The following is a 26004-nucleotide window of genomic DNA, read 5'->3' as shown; positions in this document are numbered from 1 at the left end:
ACCTGGTGCTTGGGATTTCATCCCAGAGGAGTTGGGCTGGTAGACTTTGTGTTACTGGGAACCAAACCCAGGAATACTGCATGCAAAACATGTGCTCCATCCCTTTTATCTATCTTCCTGATTCAGGGTTTCATGTTTTAGATATTCATTCATATCTTCCTTATTCATTATTTGTTGTCTTTTAAATATTTTACTTTAGGCACCTCTATTTACAGTACTATTAATGGTTTCATGAACAAATCATTCCAGTATCACACCCTCCATAAGAGTGTTCTGTTCCCCTCTTCCCTTGTCCCAATGTCTTATTCACCTCCACCCTTATTCCTCTCCTGTATTTTATTCCTCACCCATCCAACCTGCTCTAGTAAGTTTCCTGTTAAAGAGCAGATCTTAGAAACCTAAGGAATATTTTTGAAATCAGTAAGTAAATATCATAGCATAAAGCAAAGATAGAACTGCAAAGGAATTTTTTTAAATAATTCTATTGTGTGGTTTTCAGTATAGCCAAGTTGATCAGATGAAATTATTATTGTGCTAAGTCTCATTTTGCCAAAATTGACATTGCTGGGTAATTAGTTACTCTGGAGATCTTGCAGACTATTTGTTTTGGTATTATCTTATTAAATGGTTAAAATAAAAAATGTTGACTTTAAATACACACTTTTCATTGGAATTAAGAGATATGCATGTTCTGTAGTTTTCTGATTTCTCAAGTACAGTGTTATTTTAGCCTTTTGACTATTTTTAAATAGGGTCCTATATATTATTTTTTTTCATAAAAATTTTAATAATCAGTATTGTATTTATTTTAGACTTTGACTAAATAGAATGTGTAAAAAGATGCCTTTTACTCCTTTTCTCTTTCAGCCTTGCCTTACATCCAGATAAAACTCTCGTTGCAACTGGCCAAGTTGGAAAGGAGCCTTATATATGCATATGGGATTCCTATAATGTCCAGACTGTGTCTATTCTTAAAGATGTCCACACACATGGAGTTGCCTGTCTGGCTTTCAATTCAGATGGACAGGTGTGTCTATTTTTTCATTTTCTTTTCTGTAGTGATATCTCACTAGTCATCTAGAATTATAATGTATATAATCTCTAGGCTCAGCCCATATCAATCTTGCTATTTCCTTTTTGTAGTCTCCAAGAATACTTACTGTGCTTATGCCAATTTTATGGCAGAACTCTGAGCTGTGGGAGAATCCTACTTTGGGTTCTCCTAAACTCACTATCTTACTTAGCCCTCTAGAAAGGAAGTTATACACTCATATTGGAAGGGTCAATTAGCAATTCCATTGTTTTCCATTGATAGCTTTCTGTTTTGAATAAGGTTTTGACCAAATCTTTTGGACATATCTTAAGCTCTCTAATCATAACCTTGGTTTCCTTTATATAATTTTCTAATCACTGAGATGATTCTTTTTGACTCCTTACATTAAGATCACACCAACTCCTCTCTACCTGCTCCCCCAATTCAAGAAATCATATTCACATATACTTACTAGTTTCTTTACAATAACTCATATTCATCCTCTCCTTCACATTCTCTTCTATTATCTTCTAACTACCAAATAAGTGTTACGCTTGACTTACCTTAAAACAGTGGAATTTGAGACATCTACAAGAATGAAGAATATGCTTGTTTTCTAACCTAATTTTTAGTATCCCCTTATAATCACATTGTGCATTTCAGTGGGATTATTTCACCAGACCTTGTACTTTTACATCTCTATAGTCTTTCTAATTCTGTCCTCTTTATATCATGTACCCTACTAATTAATTCTCTTTGCCCTTTTAATCCATTTTAGATAACTTATTCAAAGATCTAGTAGAAACTTCCTCACCCCCTTCAAAAGTTTACCTTTTTCTTAATGTTTTGGAAATATTTATAAAATTACACAGACTTGACCAAACAGTTATGGAAAATTCAGTTGGATTTTAAGACTTGATCTAGTTGAATGACTTTTCTTTTAACAACATACACTTGCTATTTTGAGGAAAACAATGATTATCTTTAGTTTTGGGTCACATCCGGCATCGCTCAGAGATTCCTCCTGGCTCTACACTCAGAAATCACTCCTGGCAGGCTCAGGGGACTATATGGGATGCCGGTATTCGAACCACCATCCTTCTGAATGCAAGGCAAATGCCCTGCCTCCATGCTATCTCTCTGGCTCGTAGTTTTTTTTTTCTATAGCTAGATTTGCTACTTGTGTTGTTTTAAGTTTTCCTGCTATATAATCTTATCTGATTTAGTCAAGGTAATGCATATATTTTATTGTACATATATAAAGAGAAATTGGATAGTAATATTTGTTTAGACTTGGTATTGACTATCTGATTAAATACTTTTAAATGCATAAAATGTACAGGGGAAAATGCATGTCTAGATGTGTATTCACAAACAAACATTTAAATTTAACTTGTCTTGGGGTCAGCCATTATTAAGAATTTGTTCTCAAGTATCATAAAAAAAAAGTGTAATGGCACAGAAGAAAATCCAGATTTAGTTTTTAATATTTTTTTCAGATATTTTTGTTAGAATCCTAATTATTTTCTTTTAGGTACCACTTGAAGAGTACTGGGATAGGGATGGACTGCACTGTATTTAACTGTCAGTTGAGAGAAATAGCATTCTATGCCATGATGGATTACATAGCTTGTTGATGCTTATTGTACTAAGTCTACTTATTCCCTGAACAGTTTGCTTGAATGAAGTGGTATTTAGAAAGTGACAAATGGTACATCACCGACAAGCAACAAAAAGCAATATAAATGCTTTTTAGGTAGCTCAGAGTGATCATAGAAATGAACAAAATGAATATCTTTTGAATGTTTCTCAATCAAGAAATGTGGCTATTAGCTTTAGTTTCAATACTAGGTTAGCTGCACTATTCTGACTAAAAAAGACAATGAGTTAAATAAAATTTATTCATGTCTAATATTTTATATGAACAAAAACACAGTCATGTATTTTAATTTCTATTTCTGGAATCCTTAGTTAAAAATTACAGACAAAACTCCCCTCCTTCCCTCGCTCTCTCCTTTCTTTCATTTCTTCCTTTCCTCTCTCCTTCCATCTTTTCTTCCTTCTTGCCTTCCTTCTTGCCTTTTTCCTTCCTTCCATCTTTCCTCCCTCCTTCCCTCCCTCCCTTCCTTCCTGTTTTTTTTTACTTTTTTTAGGGAGAGTAAAATTATTTTATTAAATCATGCATATTACGTGTGTTAGTGCATATAGTTTAACTGTACTCCAGAAATTCTATTGTATTTTATATCTTCACAAAATAGATTTAAGACAATTTACTTTAAAAATGTAATTCTGAAGTTAAGCATTTCAGAACAATATTTGCAATAACCTATATACAAGAGGTACTAGGTACCACTGGCATATTAGCATTCTGTGGTGGAATGGCTTCCTGAAACAGAAAATGATGAAATGATGATAGGTGACAGTATTTTCTACAAGTCATTTGTGACTAATTCCTCCATAAATCTAGTGATCCTCCCAATAACATATCTTAAATAGCTTAAAATATAACCTTTAAAGTATAAACAATGACTTTCAAACATCACAAGGCAATTCTTTTTACTTTCTTTACACCTTTCTTTTTTGAGTTCTAGCATTTATTAAGTATCACATCTATCTAGGATTTAAAATTTTTTATTATTTTTAATTACTTTAAATACCATGTTTACAAGGTTTTTCATAACACATTTGAGTTTTTTCCATACTTAGAAGTTGTTTCTGATTGAGTTTCAGTACAATACCCTTCTCCAGTGTACATTTCCTGCCACCAGTGTACCCAGTTTCTCTCCTGGCCTTCCACGTACCTAACTCTGAGGAAGGCAGTTTTATTTCCTCTTTCTCATATTCTCTCTTCCTTTATTTTTTAAATAATATTTTTATTTAAGCCCCATGATTACAAATATGTTTGTAGTTGGGTTTCAGTTATAAAAAAGAATACCCCCTTCACCAGTGCAATCTTCCCATCACCAATGCCCACCTCTCCCTCCTCCACTCCTTCACCCCTTGCCTGTATTTCTCTTACAGGTATGTATCTTGTCATGATATCTTGTCATGATAGTTGTTTCTCTCTTATTCTCTCTTTATTTTTTTAACCTTTAGGCACTGTAGTTTGCACTATTTTTACTGAAGAGGTATCAGACATATCACTTTTTCTCCTTTTAGCACCCAGTTCTTGTCCAGAATGATTATTTGCAATTATCATAGTCTTAGTGGTCTCTTTTCTGCCCTAACCCACTCCCTCACCATTTGAGGCTATTTGAAGCTTCCTACCATGGACTGGCTTTCTTAACCCTCATCTCTATTTTGATATTATTACCATACTATTTTTATATCTCACAAATTAATGCTGTTGTTCTATGTTTACCTCTCTCCCTCTGACTTATTTCACATAAAATGCCCTCAATATTCATCTATGTATAAGAACATTTTATGAAAGAAAGTTTTCTATGAATTTCATTTCATTGAAAGAAGAAATTAATAGACATTTTCTCAAATAAGAAATACAGATGGTTAAAAGGCACATGAGAAATTGTTCCACATCATTAATCATCAGGGTGATGCAAATCAAAACCCTCTTTCTTTATTTCTAAATATAATTTTTATTTTGATCATAGTGGCTTACATATTGTTGACAATATTTTAGGTACATATTCACATAGAATCAGGAGGGATTCCCATCACCAATTTGTCCTTCCTACACCTCCATTTTTGTCCTATGTCCCATATCCTCTTCCCTCACACCCAGGGCTGCTAGAATATGTGGTCCCCTCTGTACCTAGCCTACTACTTAGTAGTCTTGCACCTGTTTGGTCTTAGTGCCTCCCTTTTTTCCCTCTCTAACTGGGAGGCAGGACTAGCTAGTTCAAGTTACGTGGCAAAACCCTCTTTCTTAAGGGCACATTTCAAAACTTCCAGCTATGTATTTTTTTTTGTTATTGTTGTTTTTGGTTTTGGGCCACACCTGGTGGCATTCGGGGATTACTCTTGGTTCTGCACTTAGAAATTGCTCCTGGCAGGCTTAGGGGACCATATGAGATGTTGGGAATTGAAAACAGGTTCATCCTGGGTTGACCACATGCAAATCAAACACCCTGCCACTATGCTATCGCTCCAGCCCTCCAACAATGTATTTTTATACTATATATCTCTAAGGACAGCCACCTTTAATTAAGAATTTAGTTAAGAAATCTAAATAATCCCTATAAAACAATATGTGTAACCATTTTCTGTGGCTTTTTAATTATATGTACATTCATGCCTGTGCTTTCAAAAGCTCTCCTAAAATATAAGCTCTGATAGTCTCATATTTGAATAATACTATCTCTTTAAATATAAATTGACGCTTTTTCTTAAACCATATCACTTATCCATTCAAAACTGTGTGTAAAAAAATATAAAGCCCAAGAAACTGAGGCAGACATAAGGCTGGCAGTGGACTTCTCTTTGACTCAGAAAAGCCATTTTCATCCTGGTCAGTGTGCCCCAAGGGAAAGAGAAGAACCAGGATCCAGGATAAGGGGAGAGTTTTTCAAGTCACTCCAGGTCAGGTTCATCCAGAAACACAGCTCCATAAAATTTAGGCAGACACAGAGACCATTTAATAAGGTAATACAACCATGACCAAATGAGTTCATCCAAGAGATGAAGGAATGGTTTAACATATGCAAGTCAATTATTATAATTTACCATATCAATAAAACAAATAATAAATTCATACAGTATTAGCAGTATATGCAGAGAAAGCATTTGACAAGGTCCATCACCTATTCCTGATTAAAATTTTCAACAAGATGAGACTTAAAGGAACTTCTGCAATATAGTCAAAGCCATTTACCACAATCCCATGGCAAACATTATACTCACTGGGAAAATATAAAATAATTTCTGCTAACTTCTGGCACAAGACAAGGTTGCCCACTCTTGCCACTTTTATTAGAATAGTATTAGAAATACTTGCCATAGTGATTAGGCAAGGAAAAAATATCAAAGGCATTCAGGAAGGAAAGAAATCAAACTCTCACTGTTTGCAGATGGCATGATACTATATTTAGGAAAATCCTAAAGACTCTACAAAAATGCTTCTTTAGAAACAGTAGATTTGAAAAGTGGTGGGCTACAAAATTAATATGCAAAATTTCATAGCTTTTTTATATCTAAATAATGAAAGAGAAGAAAGATGTATTAAAAACAATCCCATTCACAATTGTTCTTTAGAAAATCAAGTACCTTCGAGTGAACTTAACTAAAGATGTGAAAAATCTATACAAAGAAAACTATAAAACACTGCTTCAAGGAATAAAAGAGGACACAAGAAAATGGAAACACATACCCTGCTCATTAGGAGAATGAACATCATTACAATACTTTAAAAAACATAATACAGATTTGACACAATCCCTATTAGGATATCCATGATATTTTTCAAAGAAATATATCAAACATTCCTGAAATTCATATGAAACCATAAAATTCTCCAATAGCTAAAGCAATCCATGGGGAAAAGTAATCAGGAGGCATCTCTTTCCCCATCTTCAAACTGTACTATAAAGAAGTAGTCATTAAAACAGCAACATATTGGAATAAAAACTGAACCTCAGATCAATGGAATAATTTTGAATATTCTGAGACTGACCCTCAGGTTTATGATCAATTTGTCTCTGATAAAGGAACAATCAATATAAAGTGGAACAGGGAAAAAGTCCAACATGTGGTGTTAGGATAACTAGTCAGCTACATGCAAAAATGTGAAACTCTATGTAATACTATGCACAAAAGTTAAATCAAAATGGATCAAACACCTTTATAGTTGACTTAAAACCATAAGGTTAATAGAAAAAGGCTAGACAGATTACTCCATGATATTGAAGCTAAAGGCATCTTCAGGGATAAAACACCACTGGCCATGAAAGTTGAAGCAAAGAAACTGTGACTAGGATACAAAGACTGCCCACAGAATGGGAGAAACTATTCATCCAATACCCATCTACTAAGGGTTCAATATTTAAGATTTATCAGGTTCTGGTAGAGCTTAGCAATAAATATAATTTAAAAATAAATTAACACTGCCAAAAATGGGAAGAAGAAATGAATACACATCTCCTCAATGAAGAAATAAAATGGTCAAAAGGCATATGAAAAAATATTTCATGTCATCAGTAATCAGGGATATTAAAATAAAAACTATAATGAAATAACAGCTCTCACCACAGAGCACATATCAAAAAGAAGAACAAACAATGCTGGTGTAGATTTGGGGAGAAAGAGATTCCCACTCACTGCTGGTGGAAATATCAACAGGCCCAGCCCTTTTTGAAAATTATATGGATATTGCTCAAAAAACTAATAGTTGAGCTTCCATATGACTCAGCAATACTAGCCCTAGGAATATACCCTAAAGCAGGAGTCTCAAACTCGCGGCCCACGGGCCGTTTGTGGCCCTCTGTACAACATTTTGTGGCTCGCGGCCGGCCTTCAAATATCGCAATATTTGCGATTATTCGCTTACCGAATAATAGCAATAAAAATCGCATTAGTAAGAAAAAAATCACATTAAACATTCACATACCCCGAGCAGTTCTGTTCGAGGTATGCAAATGTTTAATGTGATTTTTTGCGATTTTTTCTTACTAATGCGATTTTTTATTGCGAATATTCGGTAAGCGAATAATAGCAAATACTTTGCACCTAGCGCAGAGGTCTTTTCTGCTGCTTCTGCCCACTGTCCCTTGCATTATCAGAGACCTAAGAAAGAGAAGGGAGAGAAGTTTATTACAGAATTAGATTTTGTCATGCCTTCATCATGACTTCATTGAAGCCTGCAGTGAAGAGAAAGATTGATGACGAGCACAGACAATTTCAGGAAAAATGGGAGACGCAGTATTTCTTTGTTGAGCACAGGGGCATCCCCATATGTCTTATTTGCTCAGAGAAAGTTGCCGTGCACAAGGAATACAACTTGAAACACCATTATTCAACTGAACATGCTGAGGAATGTGCAAAATATGAAGGAAATGAGAGAGCCAAGCGGCTGCCAGTCTTAAAGCATGTCTAATGAGGCAACAAGATTTTTTTCAAGAAAGCAACCAAAGAGAATGTTGCATCAGTCAAAGCTAGTTACATGGTTAGTGAGATGATTGCTAAGGCAGGGAAACCATTCACAGAAGGTGAGTTTGTTTAAAAAAAATGCATGTTACAGGCTGCAAGTGTTATCTGTCCGGAAAAGAAAGGTCAGTTTAGCAAAATTAGTCTTTCTGCCAACACTGTGGCAGAGCACATTTCTGACATGTCAAGTGACATTTATCATCATCAACTGTGTGAGAAAGCCAAATGTTTTGATGCATACTCAGTTGCTCTTGATGAGGGCACAGATATAACAGACACTGCACAGCTCACAATTTATGTGTGTGGCGTTGATTGCAATTTTGAATTGACAAAGGAGCTGCTCACAATAATTCCAATGCATGGCCAGACCACGACTAATTAGATATTTCAGCATCTGTGTGATGCCATTGAGAATGCAGGTTTGCCATGGAAGAGGTTTGTTGGAATAATAACTGATGGAGCGCCATCGATGAAAAATGGGAGGAAAAATGGACTGGTGGCACTTGTTCAAAAAAACTTGAAGAGGAGAGTATAGAGAAGGCCATTGCTCTTCACTGCATTATCCATCAGCAGGCCCTTTGCAGTAAATGCCTGCCGTATGACAATGTGATGTCTGTTGTTGTGAAATGCATCAACCAAATAAGATCCAGGGGCTTAAAGCACAGGAGGTTCCATGCTTTTTTTTAGAGAAAATGGAGTAAGAATATGGAGATGTGCTCTATTTCACTGAGGTACATTGGCTCAGCAGGGGAAATGTCCTGAAAATAATTTTTGAGTTGAGAGAAGAAGAGAAAGCCTTCATGGAGAAGGATGGGCATGCTGTTTATGAGTTGAGTGATCACAAATGGCTCATGGACTTAGCTTTTCTTGTTGACGTCACACATAAGCTGAATGTACTAAACAAGATGTTACAGGCATACCATTCAGTGGTGAGAAATATGTTGATGCTATTTTTAAGCTAGAGAAGGGATTTGATCGCAGATTTGCATACTTCAAAAAGCACAGAGCCACTTCCCAAATTTTTGTGGACCCCTTTTGCTTTGATGTGCAAGATGCCCCTCCTGTGCTTCAAATGGAGCTCATTGACCTGCAATGCAACTCTAATCTCAAAGCCAAATTCAGGGAGATTAGTGGAAAAGCAGACATGCATGGGCAATTTTTGAGAGAATTGCCCCCCCAGCTTCCCTGAGCTTTCCCGAATGTTCAAGCGCACCATGTGCCTTTTTGGGAGCACATATTTGCGTGAAAAGTTATTCTCCACATTGAACTTCAATAAGTCAAAGTACAGGTTTAGACTTAATGATGATCATCTTTAAGCCATACTGAGGGTCTCAACTGCTTCCTCTCTAAAGCCAAATGTGGTTCAGATTTGTGAGAAGTGCTGTCAAGTCTCTGGCAGCAAGGAATAGGCAAAAGATGCCATGTTCAGAAGAACTGTTCATGATCTTCACTCAATGTTCTATTCATGTTTAGAAGAAATTATTAAAACTGTTAATAATGATGTTTGAGAACTTTTTTGTGAAATCCCTTATACAGCCCTGCCTAACCAGAACTTTGCCTCCTGTAGCCCCCAGGTAAATTGAGTTTGAGACCCCTGCCCTAAAGCCTTCTGCATTCTGTGTTCATTGCAGCACTATTCACAATCACCAGAATATGCAACAACCCAAGTGCTTGAGAACAGATGAGTGGATAATGAAACTTTGGTACATCCACACAGTGGAATATTACATATTTGTTAGAGAAAAATGAATTCATGAAATTTTCTTATAAACAAATGAATAGGGAGAGTATTTTACTGAGTCTCAAAATGAGATAGAATAGGTTGTACCCTTTTTTGGGAAAAAATGTAGATATTCCTCAAAAAGCTAGAAATGGAGCTTCCATGTGTTCCACCAAACCACTCTTGGGAATATATCTAGGAGCCATAAAATTATAATACAGGAACACTCTCTGCATTACTATATTCATTACAGCATTATTCACAATAGCCAGAATCTGGAAACAATCCAAGAGCCTAAGAACAAATGAGTGAATAAAGGAACCATGGTACATCTGCACAATGGAATACTATGCAGCTGTTGGGAAAATGAAATTATGAAATTTCTTTATACATGTATGAATATGGAGAGTATTAAACTGAGTGAAATGAGTCTGAGAGAGAGGGATAGACATAGAATTATTGCATTCATTTGTATAATATTAAAAAAGATGGTATAGTAATAATATCCAGAGACAAGTGCCAGGAGGATAAGTCCAGGATAGGAAGCTTGCCACAAATAGTGGGGGGAATACAATTAGAGCAGAGAGGAAGGAACCACTATGAAATGACAGTTGCAAATGATCACTCTGGATAAGAACTGGGTACTGAAATGAGAGGGTGATAGGCATGATACCTTTTCAACAACAGTATTGCAAACCAATGAGTAAAGATCATTTATTGTCTATCCTTCTCCCTCTCACTCAGAATAATACTTTGCCTATCATCTATTTATAAGAAAATTTTATAAATTCATTTTTCTAGCAGTTGGATAATATTTCATTTTGTAGTGATACCATATTTTTTAATCCACTCATCTATTCTACATTTTATTTTTAAGAAAAAATGCCACTTGTGCCTTTTAGGTTTATGAAATTTTAGTGTAACCCAACAAGTCAACTTTCATGATATCTTTAAGTTTTATATATAAAAATGAATTCTCAGAAATAATTTTTCTTAAAGAATTTAATGCCTGGTTCATTGTAATAATTATATGTTGAAAGAAGGTATAGAATATGGGAAATATCTCACCATTTTCAGCGATTAAAGTTATTGTTCTTATTTTAGCGTTTAGCTTCTGTGGGATTGGATGCCAAAAACACAGTCTGCATTTGGGACTGGAGAAAGGGAAAACTTCTGGCCTCAGCCACTGGCCACTCTGACCGGGTAAGAAAACCTTGTTGAACCCATCCCTGTAAATTTCCTAAATTGGGGACTGTCATGAGGTAGCATTTGATTTGTAATATATTTTTAACATTTATTTATATTTTTTGTCACAACAGAAACATTCAGGGGTAACTATTGTCTCTGTGCTCAGAAATTGCTCCTGGCAGGCTCAGGGGAGCATATGGGATATTGAGGATTGAACCAGGGCCTGTCCCAGGTCACCTGTGTGCAAGGCAGATGACCTACTGCTGTGCTATCACTCGGGCCCCCTGATTTGTAATATATATTATTTTTAGATTTGTAATTTTTATTTTTTTGCTTTTTGAGGGCCACACCTAGTGACTTCAGGGGTTACTCCTGGCTATGTGTTAAGAAATTGCTCCTGGCTTGGGGACCATATGGGATGCAGGGGTATGGAACTGTGGTTTGTCCTAGGCTAGTGTGGGTAAAGCAGATGCCTTACCCCTTGTGCCACCACACCAGCCCCACTTGTTTTTTTGTATTTGAGGATGTTAAAAATAGGCTATGGTCTTCTTATTATTTATGTTGAAGTCAGTATGATGAGAAATTATAAATTCAGTCATAGTTAATATAAGTATATAATATATAAACCAGGTACATGAATTTACTGCCTAAAAATCTGTTCAGTGCCTTGCATAATTAAAACAATTTAATTTTATTTTTAAGTTTGAAAAAGAATTTGAATAAGTTTACATTAATTTTTAGTTGTTTTATATTTCCGAACAATATAGTCATATAGAATGAAGACGTAATTAAATAATAAATTCACTGTCTCTGATTTAGTGTGAGCTCATAAGTTATTTTTTCTTTTTACTTTGGTTTTTGGATCACACCTGTTGGTGCTCAGGATTTACTTTAGATTTTGTGCTTAGGCATCACTCTTGGTGGGACTCGGGACCATATGGGATGCTGGGAATCAAACTTTGGTCAGTCATGTGCAAGGCAAGTACCTGCTGTACTATCACTCCAGCCCCTAAAAGTTATTTTTATATGAATGATATATTTATCTAAGGAAATATTTATTTTAGGTAATTCCATAGTTGATGCTATAATTTTAGGTCTACTATTGTACTGAATTGGATTCTCAGAAAATCCAGAATTAACACTAGTGAACACCACTTGTTAGAGATGGTCTGGCACACCTCTGATAGAGGGGTGGATTGGGGCTTCCTATCCATTGCTATGCATAGTAATACCCTAGGGATCTCAGTAGAGATGAGACCTTGTCTTCAGGTTTTGTGTTGATATTTTAATGAATAGGTTGAGAATATTTGTGAGGTTTAAAATTTGATTTTGCTATTTCTGCCTATGTTTGTATTTCATCATCTCATAAAATATGTTGAATTGAACTAGATTTCTATGTAAAATACTTATTCCTTTGTTAAAGTGTTTTACTTTCCAGTTAGGGGCCAATTGTAAAACTTGTAGGACTCTCCTAGTGAAGTTGTAATCTTAAGATCCTAGAATATTTTCACAAAATATTTTTAGAATACTGTTTTCTCTGACTCCATAATTTGTATTATACATAATTTCATCTTCATTCCTAATACCAGAATGAATTGTTATTGGCTGATTATGGATAGTTATTATTTTTCAATTATTTTAGTGACTAAACTATTTAATCTCTAGCATTTATTTGTATAATAAATAATCTTGTTACCTGAAAAATTATTTTCAGTATTGTATCTTCCTAAAAAAAGAGATGGTGCTACTCAATATAGAGAAGAAAAGGTTAAGTAAGACTAGAAATGCTAAAAGTTACCTGAACTATAATGAAATTTTGAATATTATTGGTGCTTGGTATTTGTACCAAGTGCTTTTCTTCAATGCTCTTATATAGTTCATAATTATTTTCTGTAATAGGTAATCAATAATAATAATAATCTCCTTGATTATTGATTTCTGTTCCTTCCTATGTAATGAAAAAAGCAGCCAATAAGCATTTCTCTCTTCTAAACTCTGGCCACGACAATTGGTTCTTCTTTTTATTTGAACTTCACAGAATGTAGTCAATATACATAAAAATCTCCTGGATCTTTTCAAAATGAGCTCATAGGGGCCAGGATGAAAGTACATTGTATAGGCTACTTGCCTTATATTTGACTGACCCAGGTTGCTTGGCACCAGTTTGTTCCTCTGAGCACCACCTACAGTAATTTCCGAGTGTAGAGCCATGAGTAATCCATGAGCATTGTTAACTGTGGCCCCAAACCCTATTGCCCCAAATTGGTTATGTGACCATAGTTCTTATTGTATTGAGGATTATTCATTTCTATAATTACTAGTAACTCTTGACCATATTTTGGCTATTGGATATTTTTAATTGAAATGAAATATTTTATTCTTAAATTTTCCCTTCCCTCCCTATTCTTAATTTTTTTAATTGAAAAGCTATCTCTGAAATGTTTTATTAGTACTGTGTATTCCTATTAAAGGTTAAATTACCTTAAATTGACTGAATTTGTTTATCCCAGTTGGATAAAATTTAAATATGACAGCAGTGTTTATAAACAATTATGACTAACTACCTATATATTCAGGTCAAAGGTAAGTAAACATAAGACATTAAAGTATTAATTTACAATTTCTGGGTTAGCCAGAGCCAAATTCTCCATTTTTCAGTTTGTGCAGGTAGCATTTTGTTCTAAGTGTTGAGGTAGGCTGTACTGTACTGGAAACTTTACTGATACCCAAAAAGTTAAAAGACATAAATGACCAACTGAGTAATTTCTAATTTTTTAAACAGATTTTTGATATTTCCTGGGATCCATACCAGTCAAACAGAGTGGTTAGCTGTGGAGTGAAACATATAAAGGTAATGTAGTTATTTTAAAATTTATTTTGGTATCTTGTGTGAAAAAGTAATTAGGATTTAGTATATTTTAGCATTGAGAAACTGCTCACCTTTACATTTTCTCCCATAAATTTTGAACCTTCTTACATCTCTGATCTTAAAGTTAGCTAATGTCGGCTGATATCATTGCTTCAACAATGAAACTAATAAAAAGTGATAGCAGGAAGCTTGAAAGAAAGTTTTAAATGCTTAACCAGATGTTAATACTGAAAGAAATAATAGAGGATTATCTTATAGATTCAACTACACATGGAACAGTGACCTACCATCTGCAAGGCATGAAAAGAAAATTAAACATTTAAACAATTATTTAAACATTGTCTAACCTCCCCCAAAATTAAACATCAAAGATAACAAATAATAAACAAGTATGGTAGAGAGACTCTTGGCTTTTTGAAATGTAAGGCACCACTAGCAAATCTGTAGAATAGGCACAGTTTATATACAGTGGGGAAAAAAATAGAAATAATTTGACTGACATATGAATGCTATATTTTGGGAATGATTTTGGAATAATATATATAAAATAATATATAATACATAAATAGTTTTAATCTATCCAAATTATTGTCAAAATGGTAAAGAATTAGTGAATGATCACTCTAAAAATTGCTAGCAGAGGTGCAATTTAATATGACATTTTAGTTTATAAAATTGTCAGTATAGTTCAATAGTCAGAATTTGAGCCAGTAATTCCATACCTTGTCATTTATCCCCAGGAAATTGTTAGAAATGTGAACACCTTTTCATATCACAGAAAACCAAACCAAACAGAAATAAAAACTCTGAAAACTACTTAACTACCTCCAGACGGTTAAAAGCATATGCTGTATTAAGACAACAACTAAACAATGACCATGATCTTGAAAAAAGAAAACCTAAAAAAAAAAAAAAAACAAACAACAACAACAACAAAAAAAATTGTGCTTTTTTTTTTTTTTTTGCATAGGCAGAGTAAATATTGGGAGATTAGAAAGGGAATCAACGACAACAGAATTGATACCCAATCTACAATAAGCTAGACACAGAGGAGACCACTTATTCTAGCAGCTCGGGGGTGGCAAAGGAGGGAGATATGGGATGCATGCTGGGAACAGGGGTGGAGGGAAGACAACACTGGTGGTGGGAATGCCCCTGATTCAATGTCACTATATACCTAAAATATTACTGTGAAAGATTTGTAATTCACTTTGCTCAAAATAAAAATGATTTAAAAATATATGCTGTATTAAATAAAAATAGGTATAAATACTGTGTACTTATTATAGGTCATCTTTTAGATGATTATGTTAATGAGAAATAGTACAAAATCTATTTAAAGTTTGCTTGTAGATAGGACATTGGGGCTTCTTTACAGTTACAGTATATGTATACTGTATTTGTAAAGTATAGATAGGTAGGTAGATAAGTAGATAGATAGATCAATAGATATGTTTGGGGGCCACACCCACCAAGAAGTTCTTCACCTCTGTACTCAGAAAATCACTCCTGGCAGGACTTGGGGCATCATATGTTGCTAGAGATTGAACCTGGGCTGAGTGCTTACATGGAAAGCACCTTATCTGCCTTTCTATCTCTGGCCTGCCAATGCATTATATTGTTGTGTAAAAAATAAATTTTAATAATATTTCAAAATCGTGGCTATATCTTAGTAATGAACTCATGGGTGACTTAAACTGGTACAAGATAGAGAGACAGAGAGAGAGAGAACAAGAACAGGAGTTAAGCTGCATACCTTGCATGCAACTGGCCCATCACTGGGTAAAGTCCTGGAGGTTCCTTAATCCTGCCGGGAGTGACCAAAGCAGCACAAGCAGCACTGTATCCTCTGCCCTTGCATCAAACTGGCTATGAGGTTTCTAAAATTAGCTTTGAAAGAACCTCTTTAGCATTGCTTGGATATCCCCCAAAAGTTTTGTTACTTTTAAAATTATCATTGGTAACATTTATTACTTACAAAACAAAGGGGGAAAATAGGGTCTAGGAGATAGTATAGTGGTTATGATATATGCACCATACCCAGGTTTAATTCCGAGCACTCATGATCCCCCTAAATAACACCAGCTACTTCACTACCAGAAAGACCTGAGTAATCTTGTGCACCACAAGTTTCAAGCAGCAATGCATCTTTAGATAGTTGTGCTGGTCTGATTATCATGTTAGTAAATAATCACCAGGGGATCTGGGTAAAAATTCAAGAAAAAAATCTATATTAAAATATAGCAGCTATCTCACAAAAATTTTGGAATTTCATAAACATTTTGTAATCCTTTCCCAAAGACCTGATTTAACTTGAAAGTTTTGTTTGCCGACATATAGGCAGTGATTCCTTCTGTACCAATTGGTATAGCCTCATGTCTTATAGTGACTACCAAAAGACAAGAAAGCACATTAATTTGAATTTTTTTTGTTTGGGGGGCCACACCCACCAGTGCTCAAGGGCAACTCCTGACTCTGCATTCAGGAATCACTCCTGGCAGACTTGGGGAACTATATGTAATGCTGGGGAACTAACCCAGGTCTGTCGCATGCAAGGTAAATGCCCTACTGACTGTCCTATCACTTTGACCCAAAATTTGATAAAAATTTGTAGATTTTGTACCACATGAAAGGGGAAACCATGCCATTACTAATATGATTAAAGTTATCTTAATGAATAGAAGCAGACAGAGGGGGGTTCTCTTTGACTCAGAAGATTTTTTTACCCTAAATCAGTGTTCTCCTAGGAAAAGAGAAGCACCAGGACAAAGGGCGGTGTCTTCCAGCAAACCCAGTTGCACTCTGCCTAGCTATACAATCCCAAGAAATGGAGGCAAATAGATACTGTTAACAGGCTTCACTTTGATGCAGAGGAGCCATGTTTATGTCAAGACAGTGTACCCCAAAAAGGTTTTTAGTTAATGAGGCCCTTACAACAGATAAAAAAAAAAACCACTAACACACTGCAAAGGTCACAGTGGAAAAGCAATGCAGAACCATTCTTTGTGAAAGAAGATGACAGTTCTGAAAACCCAACTAGCATTATCCTTCTATCTATATATTCTCGCTGATAAGAACTTTAGAAAAGAAAGGTTGAGATTCCCCAAATCTAAAAAAAATCAGTGAAATCAATAGTTGGTTCTGAAAATATAAACAAGATTGATAAAGCATTAGCAAGACTCTCAAAGATAGAGAACCCAGTTTGTTTAAAGTTTGACAATTAAAATTGTACATTCTTATAAGGATCAAAACAGAAATTCTCCAGGGATAAAGGGATAATTATGATTGCTTAGGGAAGAATATGAAGTGTGTCAGGAAGGTGATTCTATTGAGCTGAGCTTTAGGTAAGTTTGGTAGAAAAGATTAGAGGAGAGGATGCATTTTGCTTAAGGAAGCATTGATCACCCACACAGTTATGAGAGAAGGAACCAGAAACTTCTTTGGCCCATGGAAACATGGTCAAAGATTATCAGCACTTTTATCACCAAATAATATCTTAATTATATTCTGAAGAGAACCAATTATTTGAAAGATTTTAGACACAAAATATACTTTTGCACTGCATTATTTTTTATTAACCAAAGATATTATCTGTCAACATGGGTTTCTGATCGTTGTCAGATAGGCCAAAGGCACTAGGTTGTTCTTTCATTCAGGAAATGAATATGACTGGTTTCTATTAGGTTTGGACTTTCTGAAAGTCTAGGATCTGGACTGAAGAGCCATCATGAGCCTGCATATTTTATAGTGAGGAAGCCAAGGTTATTTGATTTTGAATTTGGATTCTTTCTTACTCCCTTTGACTCTAAAAGAGCTAATTAATTTTCCTTAGATTAAATTTCTTCCTGAAAAACAACACAAAAAATTTCAAAATTGAGTATTAACTCTAGAATTTGTTGTACTTATATTAAACAGAATATGGAGCCAAATAATGTTGATTTATTTTTCCATTTATTGGGATCACAAAAAAATTGGCACATCATTAAGATTGTATCTCAGTTTCTGTCTTTTTGTGTAGTTTTTCTTGCTTTGAAGTTACTTTTTAATGATCTATCATGACTAATTCCCCACTATATCAAAAAAGAAAATGATTATCCAAAATAATTGATTAACCAATTATCAATTGATTAAAATTAGATTAATTTTGCTAATGAGGCAAATAAATGTTTGAGGTAAATTAAAAGTGTCAAGAAAAAATAGTGTTATGTATCTATAACATAGGTAAACATATAACATAGTGTTATTTACCTAAGAAATCTGTAATCTCTAATTAATAAGAATATCAATATTTTATTAATTATGTTTAGAAAGAAACATAACAAATTTTAGTAGACATTAACAAACTAGTTTCACTATCTATATTCTAGTATTCCTACCTTCCTCTCCTCAACTTGCTTAATATCAAATGAATAATTATGTCACAAGAAATTTACAGAATCTTTAAAAAAAACATTTAACATGGAATTTTTGGGGCCCGGAGAGATAGCACAGTGGCATTTGCCTTGCAAGCACCAGGACCAAAGGTGGTTGGTTCGAATCCCGGTGTCCCATATGGTCCCCCAAGCCTGCCAGGAGCTATTTCTGAGCAGACAGCCAGGAGTAACCTTTGAGCACCACCAGGTGTGACCCAAAAACCAAACCAAACAAACAAAAAAAAAAACATGGAATTTTTGGAGCTAGAATGAAATTCATTTCAGATTCAAAATCCCCAGTATTTGGAAAATTTGCAAATTATAATGATCTGAAAAGTATCCTTGTAAAACAGTAAAAGTTGAATATTATCTGCCTGGTTGGTTTTAAAGCAAATGAACTAGAAGCTTTGTAGATATCGTTTATTCTCCTTTTTCTAATATGATAACGAATAAACCATTAGTGCCAGAAGAATCCCATGGTACTTGTCAGATCGAGCAAAATCTGTTTTACAGTCTGAATGGAGATTGGAGAAAGTAAATAGTGTCTCTCATTTGATATAGATTTAATGGTGTATTGCTACCAGAAACTATCACTGTTTTTCATATAAGCACTTTTCATAAGGGATAGTATTTTAGAGATTTGTCATTTTCTGTGGCTTAGAATATCTTCTAACATCTGTATATGCCCTTTTAAATAAAGCATCTCATTTGCAACTGTGTTTCTTGTTGGCATTTAATTGGGTGATTTTTAGAATCTTTGAGTCTGATAAGTAGTGCCCATATTTTTTGTGGTTATTCCTTTAATATTCCTCTTTAATATATTTGGTCTGAGGTATACAGCTAAAGTTAAAACAATAATGTTTAACAAAATAATTGCCCATATTTAATCATCATTTGGGGAAGATATAGTTAGATGGAAAATAACTGCTCTACGTATTACAAACAAATACTTTAGAATCCTTATAGAATCAGTATATTTTTTATGTATGTTTTTATGTCTACTAGTTTGCTTAACTTCAGAGTTAATACTAAAATTCTGAGTGTTTCCCCAAAACTTAAACCTTTCTTTTACCAAATACTTTATTATTTGGTATATTTTATATTTTAGCACATTTTTTAAAATTTATTTAAACAATTGTGATTTACAAAGTTCCTCATAGTTGAATTTCAGATATACAATGAGTCAGATATACAGCCTCGCTCCATCAATGAACCGAGAGTGCACCCTTTGTTTCCTGGCTTGCCAGTATAATAGGCCCCTTTAAGTTTAAATTGTTAAAGTTTTGGTCCCTTGATTCTATTATCATTGACTTTGCTTGGATATTTAGTTCTGTCCCTATTTATTTCCCTATCAATGCATCTGAGACCACTTGGCCCCTGGCCCCAGTCCATCTTTATTCCTTTCTTCTTAATTTTATAGAAAAATTCAGGAATATGTGGTAAAATAAAGTAATCTGGGTCCCAAACTTCTGTGAAAAAGGCAGGAGGTGTGTGTGCGACAGGTTTCTTTTTGTTTTTGTTTGTTTATTTGTTGCATAGGCACAGCAAAATATGGAGAAAATAGAAAGGAAAAACCTTTGGCCTAAAAACAGGAGATCCTACCCATGAAGCATCCTGCTGTAAGACCTACTACAGGTTCCAGGCATACTAAGTTGTCTACACCCGAAGTCTTTTTCTGTGGCCCCAGGAAAAGTTCTTCAAAATCACAGTTCTCACAGTCAGGTTTCTTTGATTAGAGATCTTGTTTTTTGTACAGCTCATATGTCAGAGTCAGGGTGACATGGAGCGTCTTCTGGTTTCATATCACCATTAGGTGGCAATGCAGAAAACCCTACCCTGAAAGAAGGTTGTTGCTGTTACCAAGTCATCATTGCTGCTTATGAACCCACTCTGGAGCAAGTCAATGCCAGGGCAGCATTAGGGCCTTACCTGGTAGAAATCTGATTCCTGGTGCTGGTGTAGAAAACTATGCTGGTTCTCTAGATGGGATCCAGAGTTCAGGGATGAGTGACCAAAGTCTGATATTCTGAAGTCTAAGTCAAATCACTAAGACAAGTGTTCAGAGTATAAGGCTCCACTGCAATATAAAATTTATGGATCCCTATCCCTATTAGATAAGAACTTATTTCCACATTTCTCTATTTTAACACATTTTTCTTAATAAATATTAATACTCAAGGCTGGAGGATATGGCTCAAAGTGGTAGAATGCATACTAGACATGTACAGGGTACTACATTTGATTCCCTAGCACTACATGGAACCACAAGTACTGTCACTGTGTATAGCCCTTGTTGTGTCCCTACTACCACCCCTAGCAACACTAGGTATGCTGATGCCCCTCAGCATGTCCAAACTGAATATTGTCCATAGTGTCCTCAGTGAAATGCCCCTCCATCCCCAATATGGTGCAGTCCAATCACACTTTTTATACAAGGGTGCCTCCCATCCTGGACATATGTCATGTGGATACAACTCAGTCTCCACGAGATTGGACAGTGTTAGTTCATTCTCTAATCCCAGATCCCAGACATAGAACTGAAACAAACCCATGCAACAACACCAGGAACTAAGCTGCGTTGGGAGTTATATTTGTACCAGTGTAAATATGACAACGAGGACAACAAGGAAATGACTACTTGACTTAAGACCAGGAGGTCCTATCACATCACTTAACACTAAGTGGAAATCAGAAGATGTATCGTTCTTTGAACTATGAAAAATAAGAGCGTTAACTACAGAAAACTGACTTTGACAACCGTGACTGGGCAGACATACCTTGAGACCATTAAGGAAACCCTACCCTAGGCTATAGCCCAGGTCTACAAAAATCAAGATTTCTTAGTGCAGAGGCCCAATTCTGACAACAGAGACTGAGCAGAACCTTTGGAACCATACTTTCCTAGACTTCAGCTTAGCGAACGAGCAAAAACATGGAGCACATGATTCAAAAAACTGAACACACCAACAGTGTTGGAACAGTACCTCTAGAACCTTAAAGACTCTATCCTAGGCCTTGTCCTACCTAGGACCTGCGCAAATACCAAGATTGCCTGCCTGCTACAGTGACCTTATTTTCTCATCCACAACCGAGAGGAAAGGTTCCTGACACCACAAAAAAAAACAAAACAAAAACAACAACAACAACAACAAAAAAAAACCCCTGGGATATGGCAATGAGAAGGTATGGAGCCAGTGGTTGTTCCCATGACAATATGCTTCAAGAGTGGAGAAACCCTGAATCTCTTAGGCCACGGGAATTTCCTTCCTTCCCCAATACTTACTGTGCCTATACAAAAAAAAAAAATGGTGGGGTAACACCAAGCCCTGCCACTGCACCACTTTTTTTGGTTTTGTTTTGCTTTATTTTTTTTTGTTATTATCTCACTTCTCTTTTTTCTTCCACTTTTTCCTTTCTTTTTCACTTTTGTGGATATTATTTGGTGATTTTTTTCTTTCTATTTTAGTAGTTGATACCAAGTTTTTTCTTCTCTTTTTCTTAACCTTTTTTTATCGCCAACAAAATAGCATAACTTGAATCATTCAGCCTCATAAATTGAGGGGGGAAAAGAATGATGCCAGGATCAGTCATATAAACATGTAGTATAAATAAAAAATGACCAGACTGGAACACCAAACAGAATAGATACCCAATCTATAACAAGCTGTAAGGTGGAGACCAGTTACACTAGGATTCTGGGGGGTAAAGGAGGGATATATGGGAGACAAGCTGGGAACAGGAGTGGAGGGAGGACAACATTGGTGGTAGGAAAGCCCTTCATTCATTGTCACTATGTACTGTAAATAATTCTGTGTAATGAACTTCAGTCACAATAAAAAAAAGAAAACAAAACAAAAAAATGAATTCCCAAAGAAATGAACCACAGAAGTGAAATTTCTCTCTTTAATGAGACAAGAGTTTTACTTTTTTATTTGTTTGATTTTGGGGCCTTACCCAATGAAACTCAGGGGCTACTCCTGGCTGTGCCTTTAGGAATTACTTCTCATGGTGTGCAGGGTACCATAGAGCAACTGTACATCTACTATAGTATCTGCTCCAACCCTGAGAGAATAATTCTTTATTATCTCAAATAGTTCCACATCCTCTTCTATTCCCTAATGCCCACTTTCTTTCAACTACCTAAGTCTTAGCCCTCCTGACTGTATACAACCACCCTCCTGAAGCTATGTCCTCGAATAATCCAATACTCTAATCTGAGCTTTCCTTTCCTGCAGGCTCTTTATGGTTGCCAATAATTTTTCCTCACACATTTACTTCCTGTCGCCTGGATTTGCCTAATCTTATTCTCCTAAACCTCAATGCAGTTTCTTTCTCCTCACTGATCCTAATTCTATTTTTGCTTATTTTAATGAATTCAACAGAGTTCTCTTTGAATTCCCTGGTAATTTGTATTTGATGCAGCCTGAAAGTGTTTCCTAGAGATGACTTTTTCTTCTTCTATTGTTTTCTTGTCTATATACTTCATTAAATTTCTCAAGGCAAAGAGCAAGATTTCAATATTTTGGGGTACTGAAGAAATTGTACCATAGGGTAAGGTGCTTGCCTTGCATTCAGTTGACCTGGTTCGATCCTTGATACCTCCCTAAACCCACCTGGTGTGGTCACTGAGTGCAGAGCCATGAGTGAACCCTAAGCACTGCTGGGTGTGGCCCTCAAATAAAATAATTATCTTCTAGTATTTTCTCATGTATAACTCCCATTATTCTTACACTTAGTAAGCCACTTCTAGTTTTTTTTCTCTTTCTAAAAGTGATTATAAAAGTATCTTTTAAGGGGCTGTTGAAAACCAAATAACACACACACACACACACACACACACACACACACACACAAAGCCTCTGTAAACTGAGGGACCATATACATGGTATTCAAGCTTGCCAAAGCATGATTGAATCTAACCTTGTGAATCTATCTAACCTTGTGAGTTTTCCAGCTGCTCTTACAAAATAGCTCAAATGTATGCTTTTAGTTTTTTACCTGATAAATTATGCAACAAAACCAGAAAAACTTACACAGTTATTTGGCTATATGATACTATATAGCTCATGTTCAGAAACATTTCTGAATAAAATTTATATGGTAACTATTTTTATAACTAGAAATTTTTTCAAATCTACACTATATATCAATATATATATATATATTTTAGAAATATAAATCCTAAATGCTTAAAAATGTTGGTAGGTATATGCTAACATGTTAATAGGAAGTTGATTTTAAAAAATCAGACAAAATCATGATAATTCATCCCCTTTATTTCAGCTTTGAGAATACTAGTATTTTGTTTTAAGCCACTGTTAAACAATGAGTAAATTATGAAATTTGTATACTTTTGAAGTTTTAAGAATGTTTTCTAAAAAAAAGGTTTTAAAGTGAGATGTTTTGGGATTCCATGCTTTCTGGAAAAATAAATAAATTATATATTTAGATAGTACAAAATATATGAACTGTAACAAAGCATAAACAAATATCAAGTGATTTTTAAGAATACCACGTTTTAGAACTGATATAATTTGTTGCTTTCTAGTTTTGGACACTATGTGGAAATGCCCTAACTGCAAAGAGAGGTATATTTGGCAAAACTGGGGATCTTCAGACCATTCTATGCCTTGCATGTGCCAAAGACGACATCACCTACTCTGGTGCTTTAAATGGTGACATCTATGTTTGGAAAGGGCTGAATTTAGTCCGCACCATTCAAGGAGCACATAGTGTAAGTATTCTCTTGTGAAAATTTGGGATCACTTATTTAATAAGACCATAAAATTTTATAGATATTTTCTTCATTGTTTATAGCATCAGTAGACTGCTGCCTATTCAAAATTATTTTTATTCACCTAGAAGTAATAGGTATTTTTGAAAATATAACAATTCAATTTGCCTTTATCTAATTATTTATGGCTGAGTATTGCTGATATTCATCAATAGTAGCTTACAGAAAACTAGATCTATTTGATTACTATATTTTATCTTACAGAGCACAGCTTATCAATTTTTAATCAGCCTATGAATCTCCTCAGAAGATCTTAAAATTTTCATTATAACTTAGTGGGTCTGAGATGATGCACTTGTTGCTGACCTGTAAGTAGCTAGGTTTTTAAAAACTATATTTGACATTGGTTAGTAGGTCAGATTTTTCTTCTATGAATAATTGAACATCACCTCCACATATGCAACACAGACTCTTAAAACACAAATGAAAACCACTGATTATTTTTTATGATCTGCTCTGTAAGAATAAAGGCAAACTTTCTAACCACTTTAACACTAACAAAAAATTAAAGTGGTCACATTATTGAATCTACATATTATAAAATGGAAGTTCCAGAAGAATAGAGTGATGATGTGAAAGGTGAAATCTATGTAATAAATGAAAATTTGGTAAAATATTACTGGAAACTCAAGAAAACTTTAGCTTTAATCACCAAATTGATCCATTTTTTGCTCTACATATCTTAAAAGAAAAATATAAGCAATTCATAGCAAAAGGGCTATGGAATTTTAGATTTTATTTTATATGTTTAAAATCAAGTTTCTTGCCTTCACTAATTATTACTTCTCAAAATAAGAAAGGTTTTTGTTTTAAGTCATAGAAACAGCTGCTTTAGTAATCTCTCTGCTCTTTACACTAGATTTTTTTGTTAATCTTATACTCTTATAGAAATTATATACAGGCCAACTCAGATATATTTCTATGAAAAAGTATCTTTCAGTTATAAAAATTACTGATGTGAAAACACAACTATAGGCTGTATTTTTTTTTCGTGAAAATCAGGTGGTTATTTTATGGAGCTCAATAAGACGCATTTATCATTGTATCTATAAATATGTAAGCTAATCTTCCTTTCATAGTTTGTGACAAATTTATACAAAATACCTCTATTTTCTTGGTAAGGATTAGTTGTCACAAAAAGAAATTTGTGATCTCAATGTCCGCTTTTACCAAGATATTCCTGAAGTTTATTTTTTTAAAACCTATCTTTATTTTAGTAATGTCAGAAGAACATTTGAACATCTATAGCTACTTTTTAATCTAGTTAAGAGGGAGGATAGCATGAATGACTGTTTCAACTATTGCTGATTTTGTTTTAATAACAGATTCAGCTACAGTTATAGTTAGAATGATTGCATCATTATTATTTACCTTAATCAACAGGCTGGAATCTTTAGTATGTATGCTTGTGAAGAAGGCTTTGCTACTGGTGGACGAGATGGGTGTATACGATTATGGGATACTGATTTCAAACCAATAACCAAAATTGATCTCAGGGAGACAGAACAAGGATATAAAGGTAATATGGAAATACCCAGAACTCTAATTCTACATTTGTTTCTTTTACTCTCTCCCACTTTGTGGAATTAAGGATAGCTTTCAAAAATTTATTGAATACAGTATCAAAAGTATGTTAATGATACATAGTTAACACTTTTTTTTTCTAAATTGCATAAAGATACCCATTATGCAGCGCCAATTAATGGTCTAGTTCCAAAGATAATGTTAAAGTCACTGATGAACAGACATCTCAGGAAATGGGACTGGGATGTTTCTAAGAGTTTGGTCACCTTAAATATGATTTTCTGAACATGTAAAAAAAATAAGTAACTAGAAATAAAACTGAAATTTTCATTATTGAGAAATAAAGAAGTTTTAATCAAAGGGGAG

General features: G+C 34.7%; 1 protein-coding gene across 1 annotated transcript in view; it reads left to right on the top strand.

Moving 5' to 3' along the window:
* Positions 1–26004, top strand: part of EML6 (EMAP like 6) — a 358600-nt gene that overhangs the window by 124972 nt on the left and 207624 nt on the right. Inside the window, exons 2-6 of the mRNA XM_049784798.1 lie at positions 868–1027; positions 10956–11054; positions 13822–13890; positions 23869–24054; positions 25498–25633. Of these exons, the coding sequence (XP_049640755.1) occupies positions 868–1027; positions 10956–11054; positions 13822–13890; positions 23869–24054; positions 25498–25633 (650 nt within the window). The remainder of the gene's footprint in view (positions 1–867; positions 1028–10955; positions 11055–13821; positions 13891–23868; positions 24055–25497; positions 25634–26004) is intronic.

This window comes from Suncus etruscus, chromosome 12 (assembly GCF_024139225.1).
Source record: "Suncus etruscus isolate mSunEtr1 chromosome 12, mSunEtr1.pri.cur, whole genome shotgun sequence".
Taxonomy (NCBI): Eukaryota; Metazoa; Chordata; class Mammalia; order Eulipotyphla; family Soricidae; genus Suncus; species Suncus etruscus.
This window is presented reverse-complemented; position numbering and strand designations above follow the sequence as displayed.